The 20,412-nt window shown below is 52.4% G+C and overlaps 1 protein-coding gene across 2 annotated transcripts in view; it reads left to right on the plus strand.

Annotated features, from left to right (window-relative positions):
• The first annotated feature begins 15,926 nt into the window (after nucleotides 1-15,926).
• Nucleotides 15,927-20,412, plus strand: part of Cacna2d2 (calcium voltage-gated channel auxiliary subunit alpha2delta 2) — a 114,948-nt gene continuing 110,462 nt past the window's right edge. For both annotated transcript variants that reach the window (XM_090323458.1, XM_090323459.1), the window contains exon 1: nucleotides 15,927-16,150. In XM_090323458.1, the coding sequence (XP_090179584.1) occupies nucleotides 15,927-16,150 (224 nt within the window). The remainder of the gene's footprint in view (nucleotides 16,151-20,412) is intronic.

Below are 20,412 nucleotides of genomic sequence, written 5' to 3' on the forward strand. Positions count from 1 at the left end.
CCATGTCCTTTCAAGTAGGCTCTAGGGAGGGTGGTTTACCGGGCAAAGTGGAGTCTCTTTTCTGGGACAGCCCTGCCAGGACGCCTCTGCAATCTTCACTCCTAGCGTGAGCCAACAACCCACATGTGGACTGTTCTCATCAGAGATTCCCTCTCAATGCGCTGCTCACCCCCCGCACACCCCGCCCCACACAACCCCTCTAGCTGCTGGCTGGCCACAGGCCTACAATCAGTAATGATAGGATAATTGTTTGTTTTATTGATCACGGTCAGCCTTCTGTGGGCTCAGTGATGGATGATGTGGGAAGAGCTATACCGTCTCTAGCAAAGGCATCCCCCATGTCAGGAGAAGGAGAGGTGAACTTATCTGGACCCAACCCCATCCTCTTAACCTCATTGCGCCTCTCCTGGCTCTAGGTATGATGATGGAAGAAAACGAACACTAACTTGAGAATCTGGAGTCCTGGGGCCCGAACCCTCCGTATTCCAAACTTCTTTTTTCCCTCCCACTAATCTCCATCCTCAGATCTACTTGCTACCAGCCCAATCTCTGGAAGGTCAGCTGGTAGAGAGCACCCATCCAGGTTTGAAGCCAGCCCCAGGTGGGAGGGATCTGTGAGATTCTTATCATCTCTCCATCATCAAAAGGCTGGAAGTGGAGGTGTGGCTCAAGGGGTAGAGAACTATCCTTGAGTGAGATAGCTAAAGAGCAGCACCCAAGCTTTGAGTTCAAGCTCATATACAACCACAGACTGTGAGACCCAGCTGGTCATTCGAAGGCTGCTTCCTTCCTCTTCCTCTTCTCTCCTGGTCTCCCCTTTGAGGCTTTTCCTTGGATGGCCTGTCGTTTCTGTTCCTGAATTCTCTGGACTTCCCCAGTTGGTCTCTGCCCCAGCTTCTTCCTTCCACTGTATCCTTACCACATTTATGGTCTAAGCTGAGCTCAGGTCTTCATTCCCGTCCTACAAGAATCCCTAGGGAAAGGAAGAGCACTGTTGCTTACCAGCCTCCTTCCCAGGACTACCTCTCCAGGAACCTGCCAGATCTCCTTCTCTGTCTCCTCGAGGAAATACCCTCCAATGCCAGGCAGCAGGCCTGGGAGAGAGCAGGAGACATGAGCTATGATCTTAAGAACGCCATAAGCCTTCTCAACTCCCACAATCCTACCAGACTAGGAAGTAGAAGAAGGAGGAAAGAGAATTAGATGATGAACTTTGATATAATGGCCCTATCTCATTTGCTTCTACCCTTAGTGGCCAGATAGGGCTGCATGTCTGGTTCTGGGCAATGGGGCAATGAGTATAAAGCAAAAACAGTACCTCTGGACAGGCCAGGGCATCCATAGCTGGTATAAGACCTTTAGGGTCTTTTCTCTCTGCCATGCAATGATCAGTTTTCTGGGCATTGGTTAGCCCTGGCTCACCACAAGAATGACACAGAGCAGAACCTCAGCTGACCCATGGAGGACGACACATAGCAGGGAAGAGTAAACCTTCATTATTTTAAGTCGCTGTGATTTAGGTGGTTGTTACTACAGCACCACTGAGAAAGGTGAAAAGATCCTGCGAGCAAGTGCGGTGGTGTTGGGCAGAGAAGGAGAGCGAGGGTAGACATAGCAGATTCTGTGACAGTCATGCCATCTTCCCCTTCTCTAGGCCTTGGTATCCCCTCCATTATGTTGCTTGTGTGTGAGAAGAATCACGTAAGAGGACAAGGTGAAACCCCTGAAGTCAGGGAAGAGTGAGCAGAGCATGGGTAAGGATGGTGACAGAGAGCTGGCATGGGCGAGTGTATCGGTGCTACTGTGAGGTGACAGCAGTGGCAGTTACGGTGACAATGGTGGTGAATCCAGAGGTAAGCACTGATGATGTGTGGCGTGTGTTGGCAGTGAGGACATGGACAGCAGTGGAGTCTATTTCCGTCAGTCGGGCCCAGGCTATGGCTTCCACTAGGGCAGAGGCTCAGCAGTGATCACTGTAGCCCTGGATGGAAGTGTTAGAACATTGATTAATTACATCTGCCGAGTCTGGCTAATTGTCTACTGATCTCTGCTCCTCAAATGCCCTGCCTGTCTGACCGGGGCAAACCTTCTGGAGCAGTTTTGTATGATGTCAGGGCAGGGGTTTCCAGATATGCCAGCGCCAAGGTCTCTTCATTTGCTTTAAGTGAACACCTCCCCCTCAAACACACACACACACACACACACACACACACACACACACACACGCCCATTGGGTCCGGCTCAGACTCCTCCTCCTGGGGGAAATGGAAGCTGGGTGCCCTACTGGGTAATTGTACAAGGCATCTGATGGTGTTTTTCTGAATCCATGTGTACAGTATGGAGTTGTCCACGTCCAGCAGTTCAGGCTGGTTAGGAACAGGGAGAAGTATGCTCAGGATTTGGAAGACAGAACCTGTGCCTCGTGCTAGTGGTTCACACTTGACATCCTTGGTACGCTGGAGGCTGAGATCTAAGGATCATGGTTTGAAGCCAGCCCGGCAGCAAAGACCATGACACTCTTATCTTCAGTGAACCACCAGAAAATCAAAAGTGGTGCTATGGCTTTGAGTAAAAAAGCTCAGGGACAGCACTCAGGCCTGGAGTTTAAGCCCCAAGGCGGACAAAACAAAACAAAAAAACCAGAGTCTACCCTTGAACACTGCCTGTAGAGGTCAAGGAAGAAGTCTTGGCTCAGTTAGCAAACACACAAACATCTCTTGTCCCTTCCATGCAGAACCTGGAATTGGCCGCTGGGGGCACCGTGGATACAGCAGTGACTGCCCTGGCTTGCCCTCTGGGAAAGCCAGTCTAATAGCAGAAACCGTGGTGGACCATTTGGCACAGGTATTTTGGTGAGGGCCAGAACAGAACAGTTCTCTGTGTATAAGAAACTATGTATCAAGCCAGGCTGTAGTTGCTCACACCTGTAATCCTAGCTATTCCAGAGGCTGAGAGATCTGAGGATTGCAGTTCAAAGGCAGTCAGGCAGGAAAGTCCATGAGATTTTTATCTCCAATTAACCACTAAAAAAAAAAAACCTGGTAAAGTGGTAAAAAAAAAATGGTAAAGTGCCAGCCTTAAGGAAAAAGCTAAAGGGATAGCACTCAGGCCCTAGGACAAACACACACACACACACACACACACACACACACACACACACACACGCCTTTATCTCCAGTACTGATGGGGCATTCTGAGGTCAGGAGTGAATGAGACAGGTGCCAGGTAACACAGGAAAGATCAGGGCCAGAACTACATTCCGGCCTTCTAGCTAGGGCTTTCATACCACATCCTCCTTCTCAACTCTATTTTTTTGTGTGTGGAAGGCACAAATAAAAACTTTTAAAAAAATCTTTCATTTTGTTTTGCTGAGTCGGCACTTCTGTCATCTCTATCTAAGGGGCTTGGCTTGTCTGTTCTGGAGAAGGGAGGGGAGGGAGGAGGTGCCTCCATTTAAAAGCAGAACTAAAAAGAAAAAAAACACATCCACAGGCCCCATTTCACTGCGCCAGACACGATGAGCAAACCATGGTCGTTAACATGATAAAAGTCACTTTGTCTGGGTGTAAAATTCATTTTTCCCCATTTAGCACATGGTGCATTTGCATCGTGCTGCAGTTCCTGGGCTGCGATCTTCTCCCAAGGATATTCTGAAATTGTTGCCATTCCCCAGGCAGGAGGGGGGTGGGGGCTGTGATCTGAGCCTGCTGAGACAGGGCCCACCCGGCCAGGAGGTGCCCATCAGAAAGCTGTTGTCCTAGACTGGATGCTGCTCCTTCCAGTAGCTTCTAGAGAGATCTAGAGCCCTCATCCTCTCTAGTCAGGCCTGGAGAGGATTTAACAGGGTGGTTTGTGAGATCTCGGTGGAACCACACCCCCGGGGTTCTTAACCCTGGCTCTGTCATGGAGTTCCTGCAGGAGTCTGCCCTGCCTGATATTTGACATCCACCCCCAGTCCTGTCTTTACCCCATCCACCCAGGAATCCTGCTCTCAAAGGTAGGAACCTCACTCAGAAGAGTCCTCGGAGGAAGGTCGAATCTCCTGATCCCCTATGATGGGAGCCTGGATTGAGGCTGAGAGCTTAGACACTGGGCTTCTTTTCTATCTTGTAATATAACCTTGGAGCTTCTTCCCACTTGAACCTAAGTTTTCCTAGCTATATAGCAATAGGAAGACTCTGACATTCTTCCCAACTCTATCCATCCCTAAAAATAGTTCCAACATTAATTCTTCAACCTGAGCCTGGAGAAAGCCCCAGTATGGTGAATAATCATGGGACAAGGAGTAGGTAGACATCAAGGGCAGGAAAGTGGAGCCCTCTGTCCCTCTGCCCAGCAGGCCAAAGAAGACGCAAAACTTCTCCAAAGCAGCCCCCATCCCTAACTCCTTTCCACAGCCACTTTGTGCAGTCTCAGGAAGAAGGTGACACTGAGCTATTTGCCCAAAATATCCAGATGAGGCTGGCAGCTGATGCTGGGTCTGTGGATAAGATATCATCTAGGGCTTTGTAGATGAGGAGGAGGTGCACACACACACACACACACACACACACACACACACACACACACCACTCCTACAACTTGAACTCAAGACCTAGGTGCTGTCACTGAGCCTTTTTGCTCAAGGCTAGCACTCTACCATTTAAGCCACAGCTCCCTTTTTGCTAGTTAATCACAGATAAGTTTCCTGGGCTTTCCAAGGGCTTTTGGAGGTGGAAATGGAGGACCCCTAGCCTTGAGGGCAGAAAGTAGGAAAAGCCAGGATCATTAGATCCCATGCCCTTTAGCTCTTGGAGCTTGGACACAGTTATTGCTAAATCTCTCAGCTGCTGTGGGCAAGGCCTTGGCTACAGCTCCCCCTCTGGAAAGTAGCAATGCAAAGGGCCAAGGGGATGGAGCTTGTCTCTGGGCAGGCTGGGGCTGGGAATGTGGTTCAATGATAGAGTACTTGACTAGCATGCCTGGAGCCCCAGGTTTGATTCCTCAGTACCACATACGCAGAAAAAAACTAGAAGTGGCATGGTGGAGTGTTAGCCTTTAGTAAAAGAAGCTCAGGGACAGTGCCCAGGCTCTGAGTTCAAGCTCCAGGACTGGCAAGAAAACAAAATGTTAGGTTGTTGGAACTGAGCTTGTCAGGTCTTATTCTGCTTCCTTTGATTAGAGGCCAGGAAAGCCTGGGCATCATAGAGGAGTTCCGTCAACTGAGAGGAATGTGTGCATAGCCCAGGGACAGTCATATGTGCTGGAGACCCTTTAGCGATATGTTAGGGATCCCTGCATGGGCTTTCCTGGGAAACACTAGCAAGACTGAGGTTCAATCTCCGAGCAAGCTGGAAGCTTTTCTCCCATCAATGTGGGGATGAGGGCACTGGGTTCTCCACACCTCAGGACTTCTCTCTGGCTGTCTGAGATGCCCCTGACTGCTGGCCAGAACTCAGCTCTCAGGGATGCTGGGCTGCCTGGGAAAGAATGAAGGCCTCAACCCTGGTGAGAGGGTGCGGGCTGCGCAGTGCAACACGACGGGCGGGGCCAGCAACAGCTGTTCACTTACTGAAGCTATTTTATAATATTGCCAGAGCTTTTAAAATAATCCCATTTCTGCAGAATATTCCCAGCTAATTGGAGCTGTCTCTTTCTTATTAAACAGAAAGGTTATAAAAATGTGTGTTGAGGGTTTAAGAGCAATACCTCTCGGCTGCTCTGATTGTTATGACAAGGATAACATACCGGAAGCCCCCGTGCTTGGCGGGCTGGGCGGAGCAAGCTCGGGTAGCTGGGCTGGGTTAGAGCACGGGGTGAGGGGGAACAAAGGGCAGGGGGTCAGAGGAAGGGCTGGGGTCCCGGCTGTCTCTCCTCCGTGGTACCTTGCATAGGCCAAGCTTGAGGAATGGCAGCCTTCCACAGAACAATTGCTCTCTAAACACTTAGGCTGCTGTGACAGCGCTGTCCATCACCCAGGCCTCTGACTGGGGGAATTCGCATAATTTACTGAGAGGCAGAGGAAAGGGAGGGGTGGGAGTGATTCCAATTAGGGGAGCCAGGAAGTAGATGAGCCTTACCAGGACCTCAGCTTTTCCAGAGGATGAATGAACAGTCTCCTCTATGTAATGGAGATAGCCTGGGAGATGGGGGGGGGGGGAGACAGGGGGAATCTCTGCCCTATAATCTGTCCTAGCAATAGAGTGGCAAGCTGGGCTAGATTACCAAATGCTCTCCATTCTGCAGAAAGCATTGTGAGGCCCTCAGCCGAAAAAAAAAAAAAAAGGTTTATTTCAAGGTCACCCTGGGATCGTGAGTGTAAATGATAGGTTAGACTCCTTAGGCTGAGGCTATCTGTCCGGTATGTGTCTTCTGGGACAGGGTGTGCATCTAGGCTCTGTTCTGGGAGTTTAGGGATTCTCCCCGCCCCAATACACACACCTTTACCACCCTCCATCAGAACAGCCTCATTTCAATCTATCATGTTTTGGGGGAGTCCACCTTGAATGTAGTTTAAAAAGACTTCCCTGTTGCTGAAATATATGCTTAGTGTCAAGTATTAATAATCCTAGCTAGTTAGGGGGCTGAGAGCTGAAGATCACAGTTCAAAGCCAGCCTGAGCAGAAAAGTGAGCCTTTTTTTGTCAGTCACAGGATTTGAACTCAGAGCCTGAGCACTATCTCTGAGCTTCTTTGTGCTCGAGGTTAGCACTCTACCACTTCAGCCACAACACCACTTGCGGCTTTCTCTGACTAGTTTATTGGAGATAAGATTCTCATGCTAAGATTATAAGCATGAGCACTGCTGCCCAGTTTTGTGAAAATCTTGTCTACACGTGCACACACACACACACACACACACACACACACGCGCGCGCGCACACGCCCACACGCGCGCGCGCACACACAGTTAGTACCCAGGGTTCTGGAGAAGACAGACAGACTCAATTTCCATGGATCCTAATCCTTCTATACCTGGCTGATTTCCCAGGGAGCAAATAGAGCCCCTGAGACCCTCCTAGGGCCCTTACTACCACCCTGAGGTGGGCCCTACCTCCTGTCATGGTCTTTCTGGGACACAGCTCTACTCTACCTAAGCCATCCCACTTTCTCTGTGTACCTGGGCCTCTGCTTATGGCCTCACCCCTACCCACTAGTCGTTCTGCAATGGACTCCGGTCCCGGTTCTGGTCTCGGTTTGGGGCTTGGTTTCGTACTGCCTGGATGTGCCAGGCCTGGGCACATCATCTTGGGGGGTGGGCGGTATGTTCACCTCCTTTGTAGGTCATAGAATGCTTCATGATGCAGCAGTAGATTTAGTTTCCAGTGTATCCCACCCCTCCGTGCTCCGAGATGAAGCTTATGGAACCCATTTTACCTCCAAGGAAACTAAGGCTCGCTGATGTTAGACAGCCAGCTCAAGGTCACCTCTATCCAGTGAATATCTGCTTTCCTAGCCATGAATCAGACCAAAGCGTTAGCTAGGATGACTGTCCTTTCCACCCTGTGCTCATGGGACAGTTCTCCCATGATTTGCAGCCACAGCTTGGATGTAGCCCTCACACCTGCCTTCCAGGCCCTGGCCTGCCTGCTCCAGTGCAATGGGCTCCTTTATCATGGAAACATTCTTCTCCAAACAGAGCAGACTTGAAATGCTTCACTGGCTTTCCCTACCTTGATGCCTTTTTACTAGTTCTCCAAGATTCCCTTCGTCTAAAATGTTCTATTCTCCCCTGCCTCTAGGCTTTCACCTTCCCATATTCCAGACACAGAACCCTGTCCCTGTGCTCCCATAATGCAGACATTTCAACTCTGCTGTTCTGGGTTTTCATGAAGGGACATGGAGGGGGGGCCTTGCTGTCCCCTCATGTCTAGGTCCAAGTTCTGCTGCCTACCAACCCCATGAAAACAAATCCCCAATCCCCCCTACAAAGCCCTGCCTGGAGGAACTTGGTAGAGCAGAGAGGCTTAGAAGGAGCAGGAGAGACAGAGATTGTTGGATCATTTGTAAAACCCAAAGGCTGCACTGCCACCCAGGGAGCGGGCAGGAAAATGCTCATTTGCATGCCACATGCATAATTTTGCATATTGAGATAAGATGAGCTTATTAAAAAAATTGTAATGTGTTCCTTTGGCATCAAAACCAGAAGGAGCTGGAACAGGAGTCACAGCCTGTCTCTGCCATTTCTCAGCCAGCCTTAAACAAATCACTTAAACAAATCACTTACAACTGGAGGAGTCTCAGTTTACTCCTCTACTCAATGGGGTCCATGCCAGATCTCTTGGAAGGCTATTTTGTGGGTAGTGATAAGTATTATTTACTTTCAGGAAGAAACATCAAGAAGTCTTGCTTGAAGGCCAGGTAGGAGTTTGGCCTAGTGGTAGAGTGCTTGCCTTGCATGCATGAAGACCCGGGTTCGATTCCTTGGTACCACATACATAGAAAAAAGCCGGAAGTGGTGCTGAGGCTCAAGTAGTAGAGTGCTAGCCTTGAGAAAGTCCAAGGACAGTGCTCAGGCCCTGAGCTCAAGCCCAGGACTGGCCAAAAAAAAAAAAAAAAGTGCACATCTGTAATTCCAGCACTTAGGAAGCTAGTCAAGAAGATTTAAGAGTTTCAGACCAAACTAGGCACTGGTGGCTCACACCTGTAATCCTAGTCACTGAGGAGACTGAAAGAAGTATGTCTGAAATCCATGTTCTTCAAGGAGAGGTTCTGGCTCTATCTTGGAAAATCTCAGCCTACACAGTCTATCAAGGGGCCCTTTCCTCTCCTGTTTCATACCTGTCTTACTCTGCTGGCCACAGTACTATGCCTTTAGCAACAAGTAGAAAACAAGGTAGGGACATGAGTCATCTCTGACCACCAGAAAGAAAAAAACATACATGGCCCCAAGATAGGATCCAGGGACCTGAGTTCTGATCTCAGAGGTGCCACTGTTTATGACATGATTTAGGATATAGTCCATAGCACCTCTGAGGCACAGTTTGCCCACTATTAAGGTGCAAGAAGGTTCTTCTATCCAATGAGAGGAATCCTGGGTCTGTCTCAGTCTCCAGAGTGGCCAAAGTATTTCCTACCTCGCTCACAGCCTAGCCTGACTGAGATGGGACCAAGAGTCTTTTGCATATCATGGTCACCACTAGACCTCACACTCTAGACAGCCTTCCCTTTTCTATTCAGTGATACCAAGATTCCAGAAGGGAAACCATCCAAAGTAGCGCTAATAGGAAGACTGGATTGGCCATTGGCTAAGAGTATCTCTTCTGTCTTGCTCAATGGTCAAAGAACTCAGAGGTAGAATTCTGGGAGCCACTCCCGTCCCCGGAGGCAGGGGCCTCATGAGATGGGACAGGGGCTGGCTCTTTGGAACTTTCCAGATTCTTACAACAGACTGCTCCTACTACGTTCTACAGCTTCCATCTCCTACTCCTCCCCCAGCCTCATCCATCTCGCAGGCTCAACAGATGAAATGATGATGGAGCCAGGCCCGGCCGGGCTGAGGCTCCTTTCAACCGCCTAGCGGAGGCTAAGATATCAAGAGATGCTTCTAATAGCAGGGGTTTTGTTCTGTTTTGTGTTGATGGCACTGGGGTTTGGATCCAGGGCTTTGAGCTTGCTAGGCATGCGATTTTTGGCTTTATTGGTATACTCAGCTGCTAGTGCCAGGGCTTGAACTCATGGGCCCTCAGGCCCCCTCAGTTTGCCTGCTCACAACTGGTGCTCTATCACTTGAGCCATGACTCCACCCTGCCTTTTTTGTTCCAGTACTAAGGCTTCAACTCAGGAACTAGGTGCTGTCCTAGCTTTTTGCTTAAGGCTAATGCTCTACCACTCGAGCCACAGCACCATTTCTGCCTTTTTGGTAATTAAAGATAAGGGTTTCACAGACTTTCCTGCTACGGCTGGTTTTGGGGCCATTTCCTCAGATTTCAGCCTCTTGAGTAGCTAGGATTACAGGCATGAGCCATTGATGCCCGGTCTCTACCTTGTTTTGTTTATTTGTTTGTTTTGCTGGTTAATTGGAGATGGATTCTCACAGACCATGTTGCCTAGGCTGGCTTTGAACTATCCTCCTCTAGGTTTCAGCCTTATGAGTAGCTAGGATTACATGATGGGGCCCCACAGGGAAACTGGCTTGCTTTGTTTATTTTGATGATGTCTTCTATTTATGCCCTGGCTAGCCTGGACTTTAATCCAATTACATATGCTTCCTATGTAGCTGAAATGACAGCTGAAAATGCCCAGCTTTTATTGGCCAAGATGGGGGGGGGCGGGGTCTCACAACTTTTTGCCTAAGTTATCCTTGGACAGAAATCCTCCTAATCTTCGCCTCCCAAGTTTATGTCCATCAGAATCATCAAATACTTTTTTCTGCGGCCAGGGGGAACATGGCTGATTTAAACTGTGGTCCTGTCCTTGGAAAGCCCTCTCTCAGGAAAGAGACCCCTCAATCCTGACACACTGGGTGGAGTTGGCTTGTTCAGGAGATAGCCCCCACCCCTGCTAGTCTGCTAATTTCATTAACTAATTTTTTTTTTCCCCAAGGTTTTCTCTGCCTCGGTTTTCACATTTGCATTTGCCAAGTCATTTGGGGAATTCACACCTGGATGGAAGAGCAGGCAGGGCAGGGAACTGTCTGGGAAGTTCTCTGTGATACAGACCAGTACCTGCCCCTCACCCTCCACTGTCTGGCTCCGGAGGGGTGGCTACCAGAGGAGGCAATTTGCCAGGGCCATCCCGTGGAGATGCTGATTGGACATTAGGCAGTGATGGAAAGCTGTCTCCCTCAGAGCTTGACTTAGCCCTCTGCTGACACCCTTCACTTCCACCTAAAGGCAGAAAAACATGTCTTAGGGAGAGTTAGAGCCGCTGTCATCACTGGGGGGGGGGGGGGGGAGGGTGTGCTGAGGAAGCTTTTATTTGAAAGCTGTTCAGACACCTAATGCTTTTCTAAGGAAAAATTCATCTCTTTTATTTGTTCTCATTTTCTCTTGCCAGAGTGGGCTGAAGGGAAGATACAAGCCCAGCATCAGGGCCCAGTGCCTCATGCCATGGAAGCAGGACACAGAGGTGGTACCAGTGGGTCTCCTCTCCCACTCCATACCAGGCAGATATTTGGGTCAGGTTCCTTTCAAGGATTCTAAACATCCCAATTCCTGGGAAGGGCATCTCAGAACTTAAGACCTTAGCCTAGAATTGGAGTCTCCCTTATTGTTCTGACTCTGGAACAAATTGTCTTTCCTGGAGTCTCAAGTTTCCACATCTGTCAGACAAAGCAGGTTGATCCAGATTTCTCCGAGGAAAACTCAAGACTGTCCAGAACAGGTACTGGTAGGAATGTGGATTGCTGCCAAACTAGAAGCTTCTAGTGGAGGATAGCGCTCTGGATGGGTAACTAGGCCTCTCCCTTCTGAACTTGAGCTGGGAGGACCCAAGTTTTATAAAAGTAGCCAAGATAGTTATGGAGATTTTCTGCTTCCCTGTGTCCATAAAAGCAACGATCCTTATTTTGTGTATGTTGGGCGGGAGGACCTTCCTGGGCCATTGAATTCAGGGACTGGGTGCTATCCCCGAGCTTTGCTCAAGACTAGTGCTCTGTCACTTGAACCACAGCTCTACTTCTCACTTTCTTGGTTGATAGCTGGAGACAAGAAGAGCCTCAAGGGCTTTCCTGTCCTGGCCGGCGTCAAACTGCTATCCTCAGATCGCAGCCTCCAGACTAGCTAAGATTATAGACAAGTGTTCCCAGCCACGGATAACTCTCTAATCCTAAACAGAGTGTACTGCATGCTTGTGTGATTGCGACAGAACCAAAGATGAGGGACTGAGATGAGAAGGCCTCTCCGCAGGAGGGAGAAACTAATCCACAAAAGGCTTCCTGACATAAGGGTTTGATGGGCTCATGACTTTCTCGGTAGAGATGAGGGGTGTAGGGGTTACTCAAGGGAGAAGGAGCTGCAAAGTAAAGCCTCAGGACACAAATCTTCACTAAATAGGTTACTGCCCTGCCCACTGGCTTGAGAGAGTAAAGGCTGATGGAAGGGGAGTTAGAGGTCGGTTCAGCAGGCAGGGATGGAACTCTTGCTGCCCTGGACATTCCACTGAGTGTATAGTCTAGTCCAGGGACAGCTTGGTATATAGTAGATTCTCTGTAAAGCTCCACTAAGAGCTTCTGGTTGTTGAGAAGACTATATCTACTGGCCCATGCCAGGCTCCGCTCGGAAGCTTTACCTACCTTTCCAGCACAGGTGAATAGCCCCAGGCCCTTTCCTGCTGAACCCATCCATGTGTGTCCATCTCAGAAGTCCTATTCCCCGAGAAGGCTCAGTCTCTCCTCCCTAGAACTTAACCGGTGGCTGTTGCGAGCCACAGAAAGCTGAGGATATTGTGATCTTCGAAAGCTGGAGTGTGTAAAAACACTCGCTACCCATTTTCTCTTAATTACCTCCCCTCCTTATTTATCTTCCTTTAACGGCCTGTCAGCCAAAATCTCCTGCCTTTCCCTCAGTGCCAGTGGCCTCAATTAGGTACATATCTTGCAGAAGTTGAAACTAAAATGCCCAACTACCAGCAGCCACCTGCTGTGGCCTCAGACTGGCCCCAGGTTCCTGATAGCTCAGATCCTCTCCAAGGATAGCATGGTTATTCTGGTGTTGAAGGGCAGGCGGGCGGGCAGGCAGGCAATCCCTAACATATCTCAGGACCCTGCAGAGTTTGGGTCGGAAAGGTGCCTACCCATATGTGGTACCAGGAGAAATTGTATCCTTGGTGCTGGTTGGTCTCTTGGGGCTATATGTCCTGCAAACAAGTAAGGAAAGATACCTTAGGCCAGTTCTGCCTAACATAGGGGGATAACAAAGCTGAAGCCAAGTCAAGCACTCATGGCTCACATCTGTAATCCTAGCTACTCAGGAGGCTGAAACAGGAGGACTGGGGTTCAAAGCCAGACCAGGCAGGAGGACCCATTCCATCCATCTTTGTTTGTCTGTGTGCCTTTCTTTCTTTCTTTCTTTCTTTCTTTCTTTCTTTCTTTCTTTCTTTCTTTCTTTCTTTCTTTCTTTCTTTCTTTCTTTCCAGTCCTGGGCTTGAGCTCAGGGCCTGAGCACTGTCCTTGGACTTTCTCAAGGCTAGAGCTCTACCACTTGAGCCACAGCACCACTTCCGGCTTTTTCTATGTATGTGGTACCAAGGAATCGAACCCTGGTCTTTGTGCATGCTAGGCAAGCACTCTACCACTAGGCCAAACTCCGGGCCCCTCCATCCATCTTTGTTAAGGGGCTGCCCTGCGATGTGGGAAACAGCATGTGGCACAACCAGGCAGGGGAGACAATAAAAAGCCTTCTCAATAGAGTTGGCAGTTTCCCATAGACCTTTTTGTCCACTAGGTCCCAGGACCTGGGCCTCTGGCTTCTTGTACTCTCTTCTTTCAATCTTTTTTTTTTGGGGGGGGGGCATTATGGTTTGAGGCCTATTAGCAATCTTCAGTCTGGTCTTCAAAGGTTCATTCATGTCAGGAGAGGGGGGACAGACCTAGAAATGAAGAAAGCTGTCCTCTTGTTATGCTTTAGCCTGTAGGGATGGGATAAGGGTTGAGAGTCACATCAGAATTGGTATCATGCAAAGATTGGCCTGAACCCTATTTCCAGCCCATCCCTACCCACCCCCATCCCAGGCTCTTCAATACCAGGGGTAGCTCTGCTTTCCTGTCAACTACAGATGTAGTTTGCTGGATGTTCCTGTGAGTTTGCTAGACCTATGACTGGATGATAGAAGAGTCATCCAGGCATCAAGAAGAAGGGGCTTCTGACCATTTTTTTTTTTTAAATCACGCGTTCTTCCTGTTAGGCAGTCTGTGGGTAGCTGCTGATAAGAGGTCTAGTTTTGCAGCAGGCTTAAAGGGGAACATTCTCTTATTTTATCTGCATCAGAGAGAGGTGAACTCCTGGGACAACTTGAGTAGGAGCTGCAGCTGTAGTGCCTCCTTGGTTTTACTAAGCCATTCACCCTCTTCTCAATTCCAGAGCACCCTGTAGAAGCATTCACAAAACGGGGAGGACACGTGAGGCTCTGAGAGGGCGGGCCAGCCAACAAGCTGAGGAATTGGAACTGACAGCAGCCCCAGCTTCTCTCAGCAGGGCACGGACTGGGGCCTCTAGTACCGAAGTGATTAGGCTGTGTCGGGTGAGACCTCTGATTGAGAGCAGGCTTCACCGGAGGCTTTGCAAACCTAGGGAGCTGAGGCCTTCGCGCTGCCCTGTACCTCACCCCTGGGGGAGAGAGGACTTCCGACGTCCTCAGACCCCTTCCAGCTGTGTGCTGTGGGCACACCCAGGCGCCCGCCTAGGGAGACAGAGGAGAGGCCGGGAGCTGGGAATACATCCCCTCCACACACACACACACACACACACCCATCCCACTGCTGGCAGAGGGAAGTGTGCGTGCGTGTGCGTGTGAGTGTGCATATGAGTGTGCATGTGTGTGCGTGTCTGTGAGTGTGTATGTGTGAATGTGAGTGTGTGCATGCGTATGTGTGTGTGCACATGTGTGTGAGCGTCCATGTGAGTGTGTGCATGAGTGTGTATGTGCGTGTGCATGTGTGAGTGTGTGTGCATGAGTGTGTATGTGCATGTGTGAGTGTGTGACTGTGTATGCGCATGTGTGCATGTGTGAGTGTGTGTGCATGAGTGTGTATGTGTGCATGTGTGTGTGCATGTGTGAGTGTGTGACTGTGTATGCGTGTGTGCAAGTGTGAGTGTGTGCATGAGTGTGCATGTGTGAGTGTGTGCATGAGTGTGTGTGCATGAGTGTGTATGTGCCTGTGTATGTGTGTGCAAGTGTGAGTGTGTGCATGTATGTGAGTGTGTGCATGTGTGAGTGTGAGTGCACGAGTGTGCATGTGTGAGTGTGCGTAGACGTGTGTACATGTATGCATGTGTGTGCATGTGTGTGTGAGTGTGAGTGCATGAGTGTGCATGTGTGTGTATGTAAGTGTGAGTGCACGAGTGTGCATGTGTGAGTGTGCGTGCATGTGTGTGTACATGTATGCATGTGTGTGCATGTGTGTGTATGTGAGTGTGAGTGCATGAGTGTGCATGTGAGTGTGAGTGTGTGTGCCTGCCTTCCTGGCCCGGCCTGCTGAAGCCTATCCCCCCACCATTAAGCCTGTGACTCGGGCCTCGAGCCTGCTGAAGGTCGAGCTCCCGCCGCTCCCGCCGTCCTCCCTCTCTCTCCGCACACCACGCACGCCCACGGCCGCCCATGCACCTGCTCGCTGGGCGGGGGTGGAAGAGAGTCTCCCCACGGGTGGGACAGACGAGGGGCCTGGAGGAGGCTCGGGGAGGCCGGGCGGGGTGAGGCCGCTCCCGCGATCGCCGCCGGGGCGGGGGTGGGGAGGTGGAGGGGGTGGAGGGGGAGCGAGGGCCCGGGCGCGTGTCCGCGGCGGGGGAGCGCGTGGAGGGGGAGCGAGGGCCCGGGCGCGTGTCCGCGGCGGGGGCGCGCGGGGGCGGGGGTGGAGGAGGGGGAGGGGGAGCGAGGGCCCGCGCGCGTGTCCGCGGCGGGGGTGGAGGAGGGGGAGGGGGAGGGGGAGCGAGGGCCCGCGCGCGTGTCCGCGGCGGGGGCGCGCGGGGGCGGGCCGGCCCGCGGGCGGAGGGGGGGCGGGCGGAGGGCGGCGCCGGCAGGTTGGAGCGCCGGTCCCGGGCCCGGCCGCTCAGAGCGCTCGGAGCCGGCGCGGCGGGCAGCTCGGCGCGCGCAGCCCCGCAGAGGCGCTGCGGCCCGGGCAGCGTCGAGCGCGAGGCCCCGCGGTGGAGAACGCGGAGGGCGACGGCGAGAGGCCGCGCTCCGCCCGCCCCCCGCCCGCCCCGCGATCCCGCCGCCCCCCTCCCCACGCACACCCCGCCGTCCCCCTTCCCGCTCCCTCCCTCCTCACGGCGCCGCGTCCTGAATGGAAACATGGCGCTGCCGGCTCGGACCTCCGGCGCCTCTCGGTGTCAGCCGGCGAAGACTGCGCGCCCCGCGCCGGGCTGCGGCCCCCGACCCGGCCCCGGCCCCCGGGGCTCCGGGCCCGCGCGTCGGCCGTGGCGGCGCCGCCGGCTGCTGCTGCCGCTGCCGCTGCTGCTGCTCCCGCTGCTCGGCGTCCGCGGCGCCTCCGCCTACAGCTTCCCCCAGCAGCCCACGTAAGTGGCCCCTCGGCGGGGCGGCGGGACCCGGGCGGCCCGGTGTCCGCGCGCCCTCAGGGGTGGGGGGCCGCCCCACGCCGCGCCCCGGAGTGCGTGTGGTGAGGGGGGGGGCCGTGACCACCGGCCCGACCCCCCCACCTCCCCGTCCCCCCCCCAAAGACGCCGCGATCGGCGCTCGGGGTCCCGGGCTTTCGGCTGCGGCGCCCGAACTTCCCCGCCGTGCCCACCCCTTCTGTGAGCCCCGCGTCTCCGCGACTCAGAGCCCCGGGATGGGGTGGGGAGGGAGGGGGTCTGAGCCTGTTGGCCGGAACCCCCCCCCCGACCCCATTCCTAGCGGCCACTGTCCCAGGAAAAGGGGAATCCAGGGTTTGGGCTGAAGCGGTTGGGGCCGTAGGACCTGAAGAGTTGGAGCCACACAGCCCTCATCCTCACCCCCTTTCCCTCCCTGGTGGGAGCCTGGGGCTTTAGTCGGAGGTGGGGAGCAGGACCTCCACACCTGTCTTCTTGGGCCTTTTCCTTTTTTTGGGGGGGGGTTGTTGGATGCAGAGGATCGAACACCTTCTTACTGTCTGATCGGTGTGTCTGTTCTTGGTCCCCCTCTCACTTGAGGAGGGTCCCAGAAGTGTCCAGTTGAGGGGTGACGGTGCTAAGGCTCAGGACCAAAGGTGAATATCCGAGAGGAACCCCCCCCCCCACACACACAGCCGGGCCCCCACCTGCCAACGCCACCACCTCACGGGGTGGTAACACCTCTCAGCTCCGCTAGCCTCTGCTGATCCACCGAGTCTCCTTGTCGTCCCCAAGAGCCTGCAAAGTCGCCCAGATGTGTCTAGACTGGAAGTGAGGAGTGCGTCCCTGTAGCCTTTAGGACAACATCTGTTTCCTGACACCCTGCCCCAGTCGTATGTCAATGCTCGACACCCCTTTGGGGACAGGATGATTGCCCTGCTTCTTTTCTATCCCTGGCTCTGCGGAGCCAGCCACCTGTCTCGGGGACATCTTCACCCAGTGTCCTGGCCTCGGGTTTGGGGGAACGGGGAGTCAGGTCTGTTTGTGCTCAAGGGGAAGGGTCTAGCCTTGGAGAAGGGGAAAGGCCAGACTCTGCGTCATTAGAGCAGTTGTCTCCTTGGGTAGGAGCCCCTAGATGTGCCACGTTACAGAACCTGCCACCAGCTCCAGCTTGTAGATTCTCCCAGATGAGGAAAAAAAATAAATAAACTCAAGAGAGGCACTGTTCTGAGTCTGTGTGTGTGTATGTGTGTGTGTGTCGCTCTCTGTCTTGTCATCTCTCTCCTGGTACAGCCTGACTGTGCTCAGGCAAGTGATCAGTTGGCAAATTACAGGTGCTGCGTGGACGTGTCCTCTGTCTGGATTTTTATGTGTCTGGGGGGGGGGAGGTGCAGGGAGAAGAGAATGGCATGAAGTTCTGGGCTAGTAAGTGTCTTATTGTCCTTCATTTGCTACATTTGAAAATGTATTTAAGTTACAGTGTCTAAAAAGAGCAAAGGCATTCTTTTTGTTGTTGTTCTTTTTTCCTCAAAGCCAAGCAAGAGCCAAGCCACATTTTTTTTTTCTCCCTCACTGTTTCACAGCCCCTCAAGTGAAGGTTTAAGTAGACATGTCTTGCCACATCTTTCATCCTCTCCCCCCACCCAGCTCCCGATTCCCTGCAACCTGCAGTAGCTTCTGTGCCTGCATGGGTCTCCCCTGGAAAGCCAGTGTGAAGCCTTGACACCTGTCCTTCTGTTCCCAGACAGAAGATGGTGAGGCGGGTGTGACCACAGCCGCACATTTTCAGCCAGACACTCTTTTCTTGTCTGTATAGTTGGAGCTGATTCAAGGGTTTGGAACATGTCTTGCAAACCATAATTAGGAAACAAGACAGTGAAGGGGGAAAAGGGCAGGAGATGTGAAACTATGAGGCTCGACCGGGGCGGGGGGAGGGGGGGGGAAGGTGACATCGCAGATGGTTCCACTTGCCATGACAGCCAGCGATGCCTATGGATTCTTGGAGGAAGGAAGGGAAGCAGGGTCGGGGGAGGAGGTCTTGAAGGCTCCCCTCCTCATGAGTGTGACTGGTTGGACTGGGGCATTTATTGAACCCACATAAAAGGCTGAAGCTGCTGCTGAGGCAGGGGATCCCACGAAGTCAGTGGCTTCCTTGAACCTTCTCCTTCGTCACAGTGGTCAGGGGGACACTGATACAGGTGGATTTCTAAGGTAGAGAGTGGAACTTGTCCATCTGGGGGCATTGGGGTGACAGTCCCCAAGAGGAAAGAGGACAAGACCCTTGATGATCAAGTGATTGCCTCAGTACCGCCAGCCAGTGAGAAGGGACCCGGCTTCGTGAGCGGCTGGGTTTTGAGCAAGTGCAGGCTCGGGCAGCCGTTATTTCTGAAATCCCTGTGGCAGTGTGGCTTTCCTGCTGCCTTCTGGGTGAAAGAGAGTCAGGCTCTCCTCAGATTAAGAAGGACAGAGGAGTTGTGTGCTTCAGTTTTAAGTATGTTTGTGTGTGAGGGGGGAACCTCTCTTTTCCCATCTGGACTTGGGTCAGGGTTTTAGACAAGGGGGAGGTCGTATGTATGTCTCTTGTATGCCTGTGTGCGTGTCCACTCATGTGTGGGGGGGCAGTGTCTGAACATGGTGGCTTTCACCTGCTTTCTCGTGTTTTAATTACGCCCGCCCTAGCCACCAGGTCCATGCTGGGGGCTGAGACAGTCACCCCTGCTTTCCTCCTGAGGCTCTTCCTCTCCGTTCCCTGTCTCCCCTTCTTTGAGTCTCATCTTTATCCCCACACATGTACATATGTATCTTTCCATACTATGCGTATGTGTGTATGTGTGTATGCATTCCACATTTTTTATCCCTCATATCAATCTGTGCCCACCCTGGCCTGCCTGCCTCTTTTGTCCTCTGTGCTGGGTCCCGTGTTCCGTCCTGTGGAATGCTAGCTGAGCAGGGGTGGAGCACTCTGCTGAGCTGCCTACCCGGCTGAACTGTCTTAAGCCAGCTTCACTCAGTGACAGGCCCCTCACCTCCCTTCCTCTGGTATGGAGAAAGGAGCAGTGAGGAGCGAGAGAGGTTTGGATCGTTCACACATGAGTAACAGCCAGAGTGTATATGTGCTTTGCTCCTGAATGGACACCTGGGGAAAGGTGTCCATTGTGGGGCACTGTTCAGTCCAGCTGTGGTTAATGGTGAATGACATTATTTCTACATCATCGTAGCTCTTCACAGTTGCCTCCCTGGATGACTTTGTATATGTGGGTCCCTCATGTTTCCCATAACCTGCTGCAGCTTTTGCAGGGGGCTGGCAGAGGGGGAAGGCTTTGCAGCCCGTGGCTGCTGCTGTTGTCACCAAACTCAGCACCTCCAGGTACTTGGCAACTCTCCTGGTGTTGAAGATTGGAGGGAAGGCCCCTTGGCTGCTTGTTACTGCTTTGGAATCTCCCTTCATTGGACATTTGTCCTGGCTGTGTCGACTAAGTCCTGAAAAGAGGTGGGGTGGGGGGACTCATTTGAAGATGAGTCCCCTTTAAACTTAGAGAACAAGTCGCCCTGAAGATTCCTTGTGACATCCAGGGAAAGACGGACCCCAGGGCAAAGCTTTTTCCACAGTGGAGTGAGCCTTTGGCAGTCAGCTTTCATTCCCTTCTCCCCTCTGCCTGTGTGTGGGGAGGCACTGCCAGCTCTGGGTACCTCCGTGTGTACAGTAGACGCTGTCTCCCCTAGGAGGAGGAACTTTAGAGACATGTTGGGTGTTAGGCATGAGTCTTGCATGGTCAAATCCAAAGCTGATCCTCTCCATTGGGCCAGCCTTGCCTCAGTTTCCCCAAACAGATAGTAGCATTCTCTTAAAAGGGGAGAATCCCCAGGTGGGGGAGGGTTGGAAGCCTCTGTTAGGCAGAAATGGCACCACAGCAACCACTGTTCCCATTAGCACCGATGATCTGAGATGCCACAGTCTCAGTCCCTCACTGCCAGTCTTCTCACAGCACCTCCCATGGGCTGCATGCTTTTTCAGACTCAGCTTTGCTCTTCTGCTCTGCCATCTCAGCATGCTTTCCTCCTCTAACCAAGGCCTCTCCACCCCAGCTGTGAGCTAGGCCACTTGATCAGGCTGTTCTCCATCTCCCTATCTCCCTCCCTCCCCGCCCCCCCCTCCCGTCAGTCCTGGAGCTTGAACTTAGTGCCTGGACAATGTCCTTGAGCTTTTATACTCAAGGCTAATGACCTACCACTTGAGCCACAGCTCCACT

Source organism: Megascapheus bottae, chromosome 32, assembly GCF_031878675.1.
Source record: "Megascapheus bottae isolate mThoBot1 chromosome 32, mThoBot2.hap1, whole genome shotgun sequence".
In the NCBI taxonomy this organism is placed as follows: Eukaryota; Metazoa; Chordata; class Mammalia; order Rodentia; family Geomyidae; genus Megascapheus; species Megascapheus bottae.